At 39.6% G+C, this 12703-nt stretch overlaps 1 protein-coding gene across 1 annotated transcript; it reads left to right on the plus strand.

Moving 5' to 3' along the window:
* The first annotated feature begins 7923 nt into the window (after positions 1-7923).
* LOC144606113 (immunoglobulin lambda-1 light chain-like) lies at positions 7924-11584 on the plus strand. The gene is made up of 3 exons (XM_078421937.1): positions 7924-8019; positions 8118-8459; positions 11031-11584. Exons 1-3 carry the CDS (start codon positions 7974-7976, stop codon positions 11351-11353), a joined length of 711 nt encoding a protein of 236 aa, XP_078278063.1. The 5' UTR covers positions 7924-7973; the 3' UTR covers positions 11354-11584.
* The last annotated feature ends 1119 nt before the right edge of the window (positions 11585-12703 follow it).

Genomic DNA, 12703 nt, shown 5'->3' on the forward strand with positions numbered 1-12703 from the left:
TGATAATCCTTCAGGCCGAGAGTATTCATTTTATTCACCAGTGCATAAAACTTATTCAAGAATTGACTATTTCTTGGTGGACTCCAAACTTATTCCTTATACGTATAATTCAAAATATCATAATATTATTATATCCGATCATGCCCCTTTAACATTTAGGGTAAAACTCCAAGGAGTAACGGGGAAACAGACTAATTGGAGATTTAATCCGCAAATCTTAAATGAAAAAACATGTTATGACTATCTTAAATCGCAATTTGAAACTTTTTTTTACGCAAATGCCCTCCCTGAAACACCTGCGTCCCTGCTTTGGGAAACATTTAAAGCGTTTGTGAGAGGATGTATTATTGCTTTTCAAGCGTCTCAAAACAAGAAGAAGCGGGCTGAACAAAATGACCTAGAAAGTCAGATAAAACAGTTAGACATAACAAATGCCATCGCTCCCTCTATTGAAATACATAATAAAATTGCAGCTCTCAAATATAAGTTAAATTATATTCTCTCAGCTCATATTTTAAGGCTTTTTCAATATACTAAACAAAAACATTTTGAATTTGGAGATAAACCACAGAAATTGCTAGCACGTCAACTCCGTAAATTAGAAGATGATTCTACAATTCATAAAATTAGATCAGAAAATAGAGATTTGCTTAAATTACCTAAGGATATTAATCAGAGATTTTTGCAATTTTATCAGTCATTATATTCATCAAAAATAACAGATAGTTCTGCGCAGATGCAAAACTTTTTGCAGGAATGTAACCTTCCTGGTTTGAATATGAGTGATAGAAATTTACTGGGCGCAGAAATAACTATGAAAGACGTTGAAGAGACCATTAAATCCATGAAAAATGGGAAGACCCCTGGCCCTGATGGCTTAAATAATGAATTTTATAAAAAATTCAGTGATTTGATCTCTCCACGTTTGCAAACTGTATATAGTCACGCCTTTAAACAACAGAGATTACCGCAAACTCTGACTGAATCAACAATAATCCTCATTCCTAAAAAAGATAAGGATTCTGAAGACACTGGTTCGTATAGGGCGATAGCTCTTTTAAATACTGATCAGAAGATATTAGCGAAAATCTTAGCTCAGAGATTAAGTCTAGTTATAGATAAATTGATACACCCTGATCAATCAGGCTTTATAGCTAAACGATATTCATGTTTCAACTTGAGACGCTTGTTCAATATAATTTATTCAAATAGACTATTAAATGAAGATTTAGCAATCATCTCGCTAGATGCTGAAAAAGCATTTGATCAAGTAGAATGGCCCTATCTTTTCTCAGTGATGGAAAATTTTCAACTAGGTGAAAATTTTTGTTCATGGGTGAAACTTTTATATACATCCCCAACAGCTAGAATATTAACTAATCAAATGCTGTCATCCAAATTTCATTTATCTAGGGGTTGTAGACAAGGATGTCCACTATCACCGCTTCTATTTGCTCTTATTATAGAACCACTTGCTGAGAGTATTAGATCAAATTTAGATATTCATGGCTATAACACTAAACATACAACCAATAAAATTTCTTTATATGCGGATGATGTATTAATATATATTACAAAGCCAGAAATTAGCATTCCGAATTTATTAAATCTCATAACTCAATTTGGTTCATTTTCAGGTTATAGAATTAACTGGTACAAAAGTGAAATTATGCCAATAATGGAGCATAATCCGGCCATACTTCAACAATTTCCTTTTAAAATTGCCTATGAAAAGTTTAAATATCTTGGAATTTACGTGACGAGGAAATATACTTCTTTATTTAAATTAAATTTTCCTCCTTTACTCACTAAATTACACAGAAATATCCAATTTTGGAAAACACTTCCTATATCATTAGTTGGTCGTAGTAATGCTATAAAGATGATCTTTCTTCCACAGCTACTATACTTATTTCAATCTATCTTCCAATTGATTCAATTGTTACTAATTTTATTTGGGACTACAAGACTCATAGAATAAATAAAAGACATCTATGTAAGTCTAAAATTAATGGAGGAATTGCTTTACCTAACTTTTTATTTTATTATTGGGCTGTTAATATTAAAAATATAACCTGCTGGTTGGATGATTCTGATCAACAACCGGATTGGTTAAAGATGGAGAAAGAGGATTGTTTACCATTTGATATTGGTGCGATCCTCTTAGCTCCAATAAATTTAAATAAAAAAACATATGGAGGTAATCCCATTATACACAGTGTTATCCGTACCTGGAAACAATTAAAGCTTACGTTAAAATTGAGTAAATTATCTGTTTTCCTTCCTATTGCGAATAACCCTTCTTTTAAACCGTCTGTCTTAGATAGAGGATTTGCTCAATGGAAAAGTTATGGAATTAAAAGGGTGGGAGATCTTTATCATAAGGGAACTTTTCTTTCTTTTCAGGATTTACAGCAGAAGTACGGATTACATGTTAATAATTATTTTAGATATTTACAACTTAGAGATTATGTAAAATCACACATGCAAGAATATAAGTTTAGAGGTCCAGAAACACTTGATGTATGCCTGAATCGACATTATAATTCAAATAAATTAATATCCTTTATTTATAATACTCTCCTTGACACTGACATTCCGTCATCAGAATCTTATAGACGAGCATGGGAGGACGAATTGAATCAACTTATAATGCAAGATATATGGGATGAAAGTTTACAACATATACATCAATGTTCATTAAATACTAGACATTCCTTAATACAATTTAAAATAATACATAGATTACATTATTCGAAGATGAAATTAAATAGGATTTTTCCTAGTATCTCTCCTATTTGTGATAAATGTCAATTTCAAGAAGCTAATTTAACTCATATTTTCGTAACTTGTATAAAAATGCAAAACTTCTAGTTGGAGATTTTAAAAATAGTTTCTAAAGTTATTAACAAAAAATTAGATATGGATCCAAAATTAATTATATTAGGATTATCAGAACATACTACAAATTTGACAGCAAGTCAGGTACATTTCCTTGATTACAGTCTAATAACTGCGAAAAAATTAATACTTAAATTTTGGAAAAAACCAATAACCCCCACAATTAAAATGTGGACTACGGAAATGACAGAGACCCTGCATTTGGAAAAAATAAGATTTGCCTTAATCGACAAACCTGAGTTATTAAAAAAAATATGGTCTCCATTTATTGAATTTTTAGAAAAGTAAATGGGTTTGGCACAGGACTAAAATTAAAATTATAAATTAAAACTTGAAACTTGAGTTAGGGGTTGGATGTACAACTGTGGTTATTGTCTCCCGGATCTACTCCCTTTAATTTTTATAGTTAGATCCTTTTTTGTCTTCTTTTTAAAAAAAATTTTTTTTTAACCCTCTTATTCTCTCTCCCCAAGTTTATAGTTTTAAAAAAATTTTACTTTCTCTCTTCAAAAATTTAAAAATGAAGCTATGTAAGAACTCTGTAACAAATGTGTTTTAAAAAAAAATTCTATTTGTACATATGCTTTTCAAAAATTAAAAAAATTAAAATAAAAAATAAAACGGAAACTTCAAAAGATTACAAAATATGCCTACATTTTTCACTGGCTGTCCTTATGGTCAGGTGTCCATACCTCCTTTAACAGCATCGCAGTAACTCCGTTTTTCTTTGTGTTATGAGAATCACATAACACAGAAACAACAAGATGCCGCATCTACACTGGTCCTATGTTCCCCTATTTGGTCCATATCCCACTAAACCTTTTCTTTCCATGTATCTGTCCGTATCCTTTAAATGGTGTGAGAGTACCAGCCTCAAATACCTTCTCTGACAGCTTATTCCGTACATCCACCGCCCAATGTGAGAAAACGTCCCGTCCCCCCCCCACACCCCCAGGTTTCTTTGAAATCTATCCCCATATCACCTTAAATCAATGACCTCGGATTCTATGTGGGTGCTTGGAGGTTTCAGCCTGATAATAATTATCCATCTTCTCTGCTTTGCTCTCGTGTCTGGCGGTTTCGCACAAATGTTCTGAAATGTAGCTGATGTAATATGCCTTTGTGCCATTAGATGGAAATGTTATACCATTTACACCTTTTGTTGGATCGTGTGCGACCACAGCGAAATTTGCTTTAGTACTTGAAACCCTGCTGCATGACAAAGAAAAGTCATTGTATTGCGCTGCCAAAACCTGTTTCTTGCAAATAATTGCCCTGGGTTTTCCTGAATGCGGTTTGACGCTGATATTTAATGCTAGTCATCCCCATCGATTGAGTGCACCTTCTGAAAAGAAGACGAGTGCGGTTCCTGATTGTAAAGAAAGTAACATTGTCTGCTGATGTAATAAATCTGAAATAATAATGGAAAATAATGACTCAGGCAGAATCTATGGAGAAAGCAACAGGGTTAATGGTTTGCGCTGATGATGTTTCGCCAAAATTTGAAAACTTTAGAATACATACTTATTTTGAATTGCAGGGAAGTGAAAGTAAGTACGTGGAACGGAGAGGGGGCTAGGAGAAATAGACGAGGCTGATAAGTGTCGAAGAAAATAAAGTCGGCAAGAAGCCTTGTGAGGGGTGGCGGACCTGCTGGAGGAGGTTTAAATAGTCATAGAAAGTTACAATGCAGAAGCATGTCTTAATGTTCACCGAATCTTCGTTAATCCCCATCCACCTATTTAGACTAATCGTACATTAATCCGTTTTCTGTTCGTCCCAAATTCTCGATTGAGAAACCAGTTTCCAGGCCCCCACTCCCTCATGTTTACCATGGATGTTCAGTCACTCAACACTTCCATCCCCCACAAGGATGGTCTTGAAGCCCTCCTTTGCCTCCTCGACCATAGAACCAGCCAATCCCCATCTACTAACACTCTCCTCCGCCTAGCACAGCTGGTTCTTACCCTTAACAACTTCTCATTTGACTCCTCCCACTTCCTCCAAACCAGAGGCGTAGCTATGGGCACTCGCATGGGCCCTAGCTATGCCTGCCTCTTTGTCGGGTAAGTCGAACAATCCCTGTTCCGGACATACACTGGCCCCATCCCGGAAATCTACCTCCGCAACATCGATGACTGCTTTGGTGCTAACTCATGTACCCATGCAGAACTCACTGACTTCATACACTTCACTTCCAATTTCCATGCTGCTCTTAAATATACTTGGACTATCTCCGACATCTCCCTTCCATTTCTGGACCTCACCATCTCCATCGCAGGAGACAGGCTAGTGACTGACATCTACTATAAACCCACTGACTCGCACAGCTATCTGGACTGCAGTTCTTCCCAACCTGTCTCCGGCAAAAAGTCTATCCCCTACTCCCAATTCCTCCGTCTATGCCGCATCTGCGCCCGGGATGCGGTGTTTCACGCTAGGGCATCAGAGATGTCCTCATTCTTCAGGAAACGGAGCTTCCCCTCTTCCATTATAGATGAAGCTGTCACTAGGACCTCCTCTATATCCCGCAGCTCTGCACTTGCTCCCCCTCCCCCCATTCGTAACAAGGACAGAATCCCCCTCGTTCTCACCTTCCACCCCATCAGCCACCGTATCCAACAAATCATCCTCCAACATTTCCGTCACCTACAACGGGACCCCACTACTGGCCACATCTTCTCTTCCCCTCCACTTTCTGCATTCCGCAGAGACCGTTCCCTCCGTAAATCCCTGGTCCACTCATCCCTTCCTACCCAAACCACCCCATCCCCGGGCACTTTCCACTGCAATGGCAGGAGTTGCAACACCTGTCCCTTTACCTCCCCCCTCAACTCCATCCAAGGACCCAAACAGTTTTTCCAAGTGAGACAGAGGTTCACCTGCACCTCCTCCAATCTCATCTATTGTATTTGCTGCTCTAGATGTCAACTTCTTTACATCGGTAAAACCAAACGCAGGCTTGGCGATCGTTTCGCTCAACACCTTCACTCAGTCCGCCTTAACCAACCTGATCTCCCGGTGGCTGAGCACTTCAACTCCGCCTCCCACTCCCAGTCTGACCTTTCTGTCATGGGCCGCCTCCAGTGAGGCCCACTGGAAATTGGAGAAACAGCACCTCATATTTCACTTGGGCAGCTTGCATCCCAGCGGTATGAACATTGACTTCTCCAACTTTAGATAGTTCCTCCGTCCCTCTCTTCCCCTCCCAGTTCTCCCTCTATCTTCCTGTCTCCACTTATATCCTTCCTTTGTCCCGCGAACCCTGAGAACAGTCTGAAGAAGGGTCTCGCCCCAAAACGTCACCCATTCCTTCTCTGCCTGACCTGCTGAGTTACTCCAGCATTTTGTGAAATAAATACCTTCGATTTGTACCAGCATCTGCAGTTATTTTCTTACATTGAAAGCCTCCGTCTACATCTGGAATTTCCGATATTTTAATTGAATTTGCCTGTGGACATCAGCTGGCTCTGTTTCATGGCATGCATTTACCATTACTCCCTCCCACTTCTACTTCAATTAATTATGTATTGTTCTTGCCCTGCCCTTGAATTCGACCGTCTGAAGCGTCGACATTTTCTCGTTCTCTCGCACTGCGATGAAGACATATTAACAGACTCTCCTGTGTGGTTTAACTTGACCATTAAAGTGGGCACGTTAAATTCAATGAATGGGCTAGTGGTGAACGACATTCTGTCTCACTTCCTTTCTGGATGAAAATGAATACCAAGGAACGTCCATGGTAGTATTGAAATAAAACTCAAAGCAATAAATTCAGCGCTGCAATGAAATAAATTAAGACTCTAGAATGGAAAACAATAGATCTTAGGACCCTGTCAACTTCCTAATGATTGCAGCTATTGTGAGTTTGTTCCTTGCTTCCACTACCATGTCAGCAGCCCTTTCTGGGACGTTAAGTCCATGTTCTGTAGAGCAGACCGATGAAAAATTACCATTTAAATTATCTGCCATCTCCATATTCCCCTTTAATTATACCCGAGACCCTCTACTTCAGACCAATGTTTACTCTGTAGGTTGTAATAACAATTACAGAAATCTTATTATCATGCATTTACACTTCTAGCTGACGTCCAACAATACTTTGATATTTTCGTACTCATTAAACCTTTCGTCATATTGTTTTACAATTCGCTGCTCAATTTTTTAAAATTTCCATTCAACTTTGCTACTAGAAGATATTTTTGGTCTTTTATTTTAACGCTGTCTTTAACATGTTTAGATAATCGTGGATGTGTCGTCCACTTAGATTTTATTTCTGTGTGTAGTTTCTGTCTTTTGAGTGATCACATTGAAGCCTCCGTCTACATCTGGAATTTCCGATATTTTAATTGAATTTGCCAGTGGGCTTCAGCTGGCTCTGTTCCATGGCATGCATTTACCATTACTTCCTCACAATTCTACTTCAATGAATTATATATTGTTCTTCCCCTGCCCTTCAATTCGACCGTCTGAAGCGTCGACACCTTCTCGTTCTCTCGCACTGCGATGAAAACATATTAACAAACTCTCCTGTGCCGTTTAACTTGACCATTAAAGTGGGCACGTTAAATTCAATGAAGGGGCTAATGGTGGAATGGTGCCTTGCGATATTACACGACTGAGATTTATTTGCAGGCAATGGGCAAATATATTATTTTATAATTATTTGGGAGCTTAAGGGGGTTAGTGCAAAGTCTTCACAGTCCCATCATCCAATACAGCTGACCCGTTTTACTTAGTAAATAAGAGCCTGCTCGCACACAACAGTTCTCGTCTTTGAATCTTAGAGCTTCCCTCCCTCTCCCTCCCCCGCCACCGTTGAGTTCATCGTTGTCTGCTATTCTCCTCCCACTTAAAACAATATGAATATTTATTTCTCCCAAAGGGCCGGATCCGCAGAAATATCATTTTACACCGAGCCAATAATTCAGTGATTCGATGACACGTGGATAAAGATTTGCATGAATAATTAATAATTGGTGACGCTGGGATGCTGAAGACTTTAAAAGTCATACTTCGAAAGGGCTCAAAACCGCGCTTGTGCAGCAAAACATTCCTTTATCACCTTCGACATGGCAGAATGGGTTTGGGTTCTTGCCTTGGTGACCTGTTTCCACTGTGAGCAGAGCGCAGAATGATCAATGTTGTGTCGTTTTACATTCTGCTGTTTTTTTTCTAATGGTTCTGTATATTTATCTGTTTTTTTCCCCTATCAGCTATAAACGCGGAGACTACCTTGACTCAGATCCCGTCTCTATCAACCTCGCCGGGAACAACCGTCAAAATCACCTGTACCCTGTCAGGGGGCAGCATCGGTGGCTGGTACACGAGCTGGTACTGGCAGAAGCCGGGCAGAGCCCCTGTCTTCGTGTGGTATCAAAGCTCCACCAGAGGCTCCGGGATTCCAGAACGATTCACGGGTTCCGTGGACTCATCCAGGAACCAAATGCATTTAACCATCACCAACGTGCAAACGGAGGACGCTGCCGATTATTACTGTGGTGTGTGGGACAACAGTAAATTCACCTTTGGGAGAGGAACCAAACTGAATCTAGGCAGTAAGTAAAGTATTCACGGTGTGAAACACGAATCATTGAACTTAAGTTTTGCTTTCCATCATAAATCCTCAGTAGAAAGATTCTATTAGACCTAAGTAGACAACGGGTCAGGCAGCATCTCTGGCAGACATCTGGATAGGCAATGTTTCGTGTCGGAACCTTTGCGAGACTTTCCCGAACATCTATCTATGTCCTCCAGAGATGCTGTCTGATCCGCTGGATTACTTCAGCACTTTGTGTTGTACTCAAGATGCCAACATTCGCGGTTCCTTGTTTCTCCTACGTCAACTTGTTTTAAAAAAAAAATCCTTTACCTCCATCCTTACAACACTCCGAGAAACCTGCGCTCACCTAACCGCGGCTTCTTGATCATCGTCAAATCTAATGCCTTCACATACTGACAGCTGTGATTCAAAGTTGTGATTCGAAGTTGTGAAATGCTGGAATGATCTCCTGAAGCTCTAATTCCCCCCTTTCTTCCCTGATGTTCATGAAACCTGCTCCTTTAACCGAAAAGCTAATTCTCTGATTTGATGTTTCAAGTGGCGGGTTTCATTCGAGACTGATGCTATTACACACTTTGCTTCAATATAAGCGTAATGCAAACGAAAACTGTTGCCGTTACTTGAAGAAATGCTCGGGTAATTATGAGATTGTATTAGAGTACGGTATATTGTGGGACGTAGAATTAGTGGAAGCATTCAAAGGAAAGTTAATAAATATTTGGCAAGGGATGTTGGTGAATTAAATGCGTTATTTTTGAAATTGCAAATACCCAATGGCCCGAAGTTGATTTCTGGGCTATACTGCTTGTTTTAATGATACCATGAGGGTGAAGTGGCGTTTGGACAGGTCGACAACAGCGCTAAAACTAATTGTCAGGGAAAAGGTATAAAACAAATATTTAAACGCATCGCACGGCACCATTTCAATTCCCTTTACGCGAAAGTGTGGGGGATTGTTGCAAGTCTGAGTCAGCTCCGAAATTAGAAACAAGGGCCGAACCGCATTCGGGTTCATTTCTGGTTCAGCTAGCCATTGCCACCTTAGCTGACCACATTTGTATGGATATGCCGTCAGACTCTTTGTACCCACCTTGTAGAACCTGCAAGGGATTTTGATGCTGATTGTCCGATTGTCATCGAGAATATGATGTAGCAGAAAACGCAGACTGTCTATTGTGCTGTTTAACTTGATCGCTCTGATTGTCGATTTTTTTTACGGGCAGGCAGTTGGTAGACCGACGTGACGATTGGTGATTGTCAAAGAGCTTAAAAGAAGTGCACGACATCATTTTGCGGTTTTCGTATAAATGAGTGCAGAAATAGGCACACAGTTATAAGAGGTTATTGTTGAATTGCTGAGAATCGAAAGATTTGAAGGAAATATTACAGCGTCTTTGAATTCAGCGTTAGCTTGAATTTTTCTTTAAAGTTCGGATATGTTGGTTGTTGAACCCAAAGCTGTCTGGATATGTATCTGAAAGAATTTGAATCTGACTAAAACATTTCTTTAGTTTTACCTTTCATTTTTCTAACCGCCACCATCCTTGCATCATGGATTTTCTACCAGGGGTTCCCAACCTTTTTTGTCCCATTTACCCCTGGCAATTTTACGAAAGTAAATTTACCCCCACCCTGTTTTGTTCAGTAATTTAAGTTCACATTTCTACCATAATAAAACAACCGGAAAAGGGAAATTTTAAATTACTGTTTTTAACATTATTATTTTAAGTTCAAGTAACAATAATGGTAGGCGAAATGTACCCCCTGGGGTAAATTGGGAACCCTTGTTTCTGGACGACGTGGAAGATTCACTAATAACATTCTAAAGACTATTCAGGGAAAGAATTGGGATTACTATTTAAACAAGCATTAATTTGGAAATGCTGCTCATTCTGCCAGGATGAGGTGTAATTACATTTTTTTCTGTCCGTTTCCATGATCTGAAGAAAATCACAGGCTACATGTTTTACCAAACCTCGGATATTCGCACCACAGTAAAAAAAAGTACCGTAGCATGATTCTGCTGTATAAAATGAGGTAATATAAATGAAAGATAATTGTAAAGCCAGTGTAGAAGGCTGCATACGGCCACATAGCCACGGAGAACAGGCCTCCAGTCCACCTATTTCATGCCGACCGAGGTGCTCTACTTAAGCTAGTCACATTTGCTTGTATCTCTTTAGCCCATATCTCTTTAAACCTTTATTATCCATGTCTTAATTCAAATGGTTTTTTTAATGGTGTTATTGTACATGCCTCATCAACTTCGCCGGGGAACTCTTTCCACGGAGTCAACACATTATGTTTTACAAATGTTGCCGTGAACCTAAGCCGTCTAATGTGGGGAAAAGACTCCGTGCGCTAACCCAATGTATTCCCCTCGCGATGATGTGCACTCCAAGGACTAACGTCCTAGCATATCCAATCTATGCCTCTACTTCAGGCGTTCGAAACCTGGCACCGTCGTCGTAAATTTTGTCTCCCATCTGTCCGGCTGAATCAATTCAGACTTTGAACGATAACCGATAAATAATTCACTTGTATTTATTTCATTTCTTATTTTCAGGTCCGCGGCCCCCCACCGTTTCCATTCTGGCGCCTTCAATGGGTGAAGTCACGGCAAAAAGTACCGCCACCCTGGTGTGTTTGGTGAACGGGTTCAATCCGGGCGCGGTGGACATTGAGTGGACCGTGGACGGCAGTGCGAGAAGTGATGGCGCTGCCACTAGCCGGGTCCAGCAGGAGACGGACAACACGTTCAGTGCGAGCAGTTACCTGACTCTGCCAGCCACAGTCTGGAACTCACACGAGCTTTACTCCTGTGTGGTTAAACACGAAACCCAGGCAACCCCCATTAAGGCCAACATCGCCAGATCCAGTTGCCTCTAATTCAAAGGATTAAATTACCGATTTGCTACATTTCTTTTGTAAACTAATCCAATATTCAGATATTGAATGTTCGCTTTAACATGGTATTTGTTCAAACGCAGCACATGTGCACTTTGTTGCCTTGAATGCGCTGTCCGTATCTTACGGTGAACTGAAAAACAATAATGTAACATTTAATTCAATATAATAAAACCGATTATTCTATTTACGATGCATCGTTGTAATTTTCTGTGCAAATGTCGTTGCCTTCAATAGAATAAAAACAATAATGTCCGAAGGGCGCGGCAATAAACTGGCATTTTGTGAAATTTCATTATATTGCAAAGAAACTGCGTTTTCATGATTGATGATCCATCCATGTGTTAGGAAACCAGAAGGACTGCTTGCAAGTACCTCCCGATTGAAGAAATTAGGTGCGACTCCATGTCTCAATAGACTATAGACAATAGGTGCAGGAGTAGGCCATTCGGCCCTTCGAGCCAGCACCGCCATTCAATGTGATCATGGCTGATCATTCACAATCAGTAACCCGTTCCTGCCTTCTCCCCATATCCATTGACTCTACTATCTTTAAGATCTCTATCTAGCTCTCTCTTGAAAGCATCCAGAGAATTGGCATCCACTGCCTTCTGAGAAAGAGAATTCCTATTTTGGATATCCCAGAAATACGGCAGTGCAGTTTTGGCACTACACTAATATGCTTAAAGTACCCAAATGTCTGAAATCGATCCGCACTAAATATCACAATATATATTAGTGTTTATACCATGAAAAACGCGATGAAATGTGTGGGTTGACGAATTAATTAACCGCGGCATTACCGTGGTCTTAATCACAACCACACACAATCACAATCACAATAAAACTTTATTAGCCAAGTATGTTTTGCAATATACGAGGAACATAATTTGCCATACAGTCATAACAATAAAAAGCAACAGGACACACAAAATGCATTTTAACATAAACATCCACCATAGTGACTCCTCCACATTCCCCACTGTGATAGAAGGTAAAAAAGAAGTTGAATCTCTCCCTTCTTTGTCCTCCAGCGGTCGGGGGTTCTAACCTTCCGTTGAAGGGAAGATCTTAATCAGCTCAACATTAATCAACAGAAGTGGTCATATATTTAAACAGTATGACGAGAGGAATAAAGTTCAGGCTCGTAGGGGGGAGCGCTTGACACATCTTGAAAGCGGGCTTCGCACCAACAATTAACCGAAGTAAAAGTAGTTACATAGTGATCCCCAGAAATGGGATAATCATCTTTCGGGATATGGCAACTGTTTGGATGTTCTTCTCTGGGAATAAAAAAAAAGTTTAACAGAGGGAATAAATTATGAAAAGTGG

This window comes from Rhinoraja longicauda, chromosome 25 (assembly GCF_053455715.1).
Source record: "Rhinoraja longicauda isolate Sanriku21f chromosome 25, sRhiLon1.1, whole genome shotgun sequence".
Taxonomy (NCBI): Eukaryota; Metazoa; Chordata; class Chondrichthyes; order Rajiformes; family Arhynchobatidae; genus Rhinoraja; species Rhinoraja longicauda.

Bases quoted from the DNA above. Each gene is read 5' to 3' on its own strand.
- LOC144606113 (XM_078421937.1), top strand. From the start codon at position 7,974: ATGGCAGAATGGGTTTGGGTTCTTGCCTTGGTGACCTGTTTCCACT. The intron at 8,020-8,117 runs GTGAGCAGAGCG...TTCCCCTATCAG, and splicing joins CTTGGTGACCTGTTTCCACT to CTATAAACGCGGAGACTACC. The intron at 8,460-11,030 runs GTAAGTAAAGTA...TCTTATTTTCAG, and splicing joins AACCAAACTGAATCTAGGCA to GTCCGCGGCCCCCCACCGTT.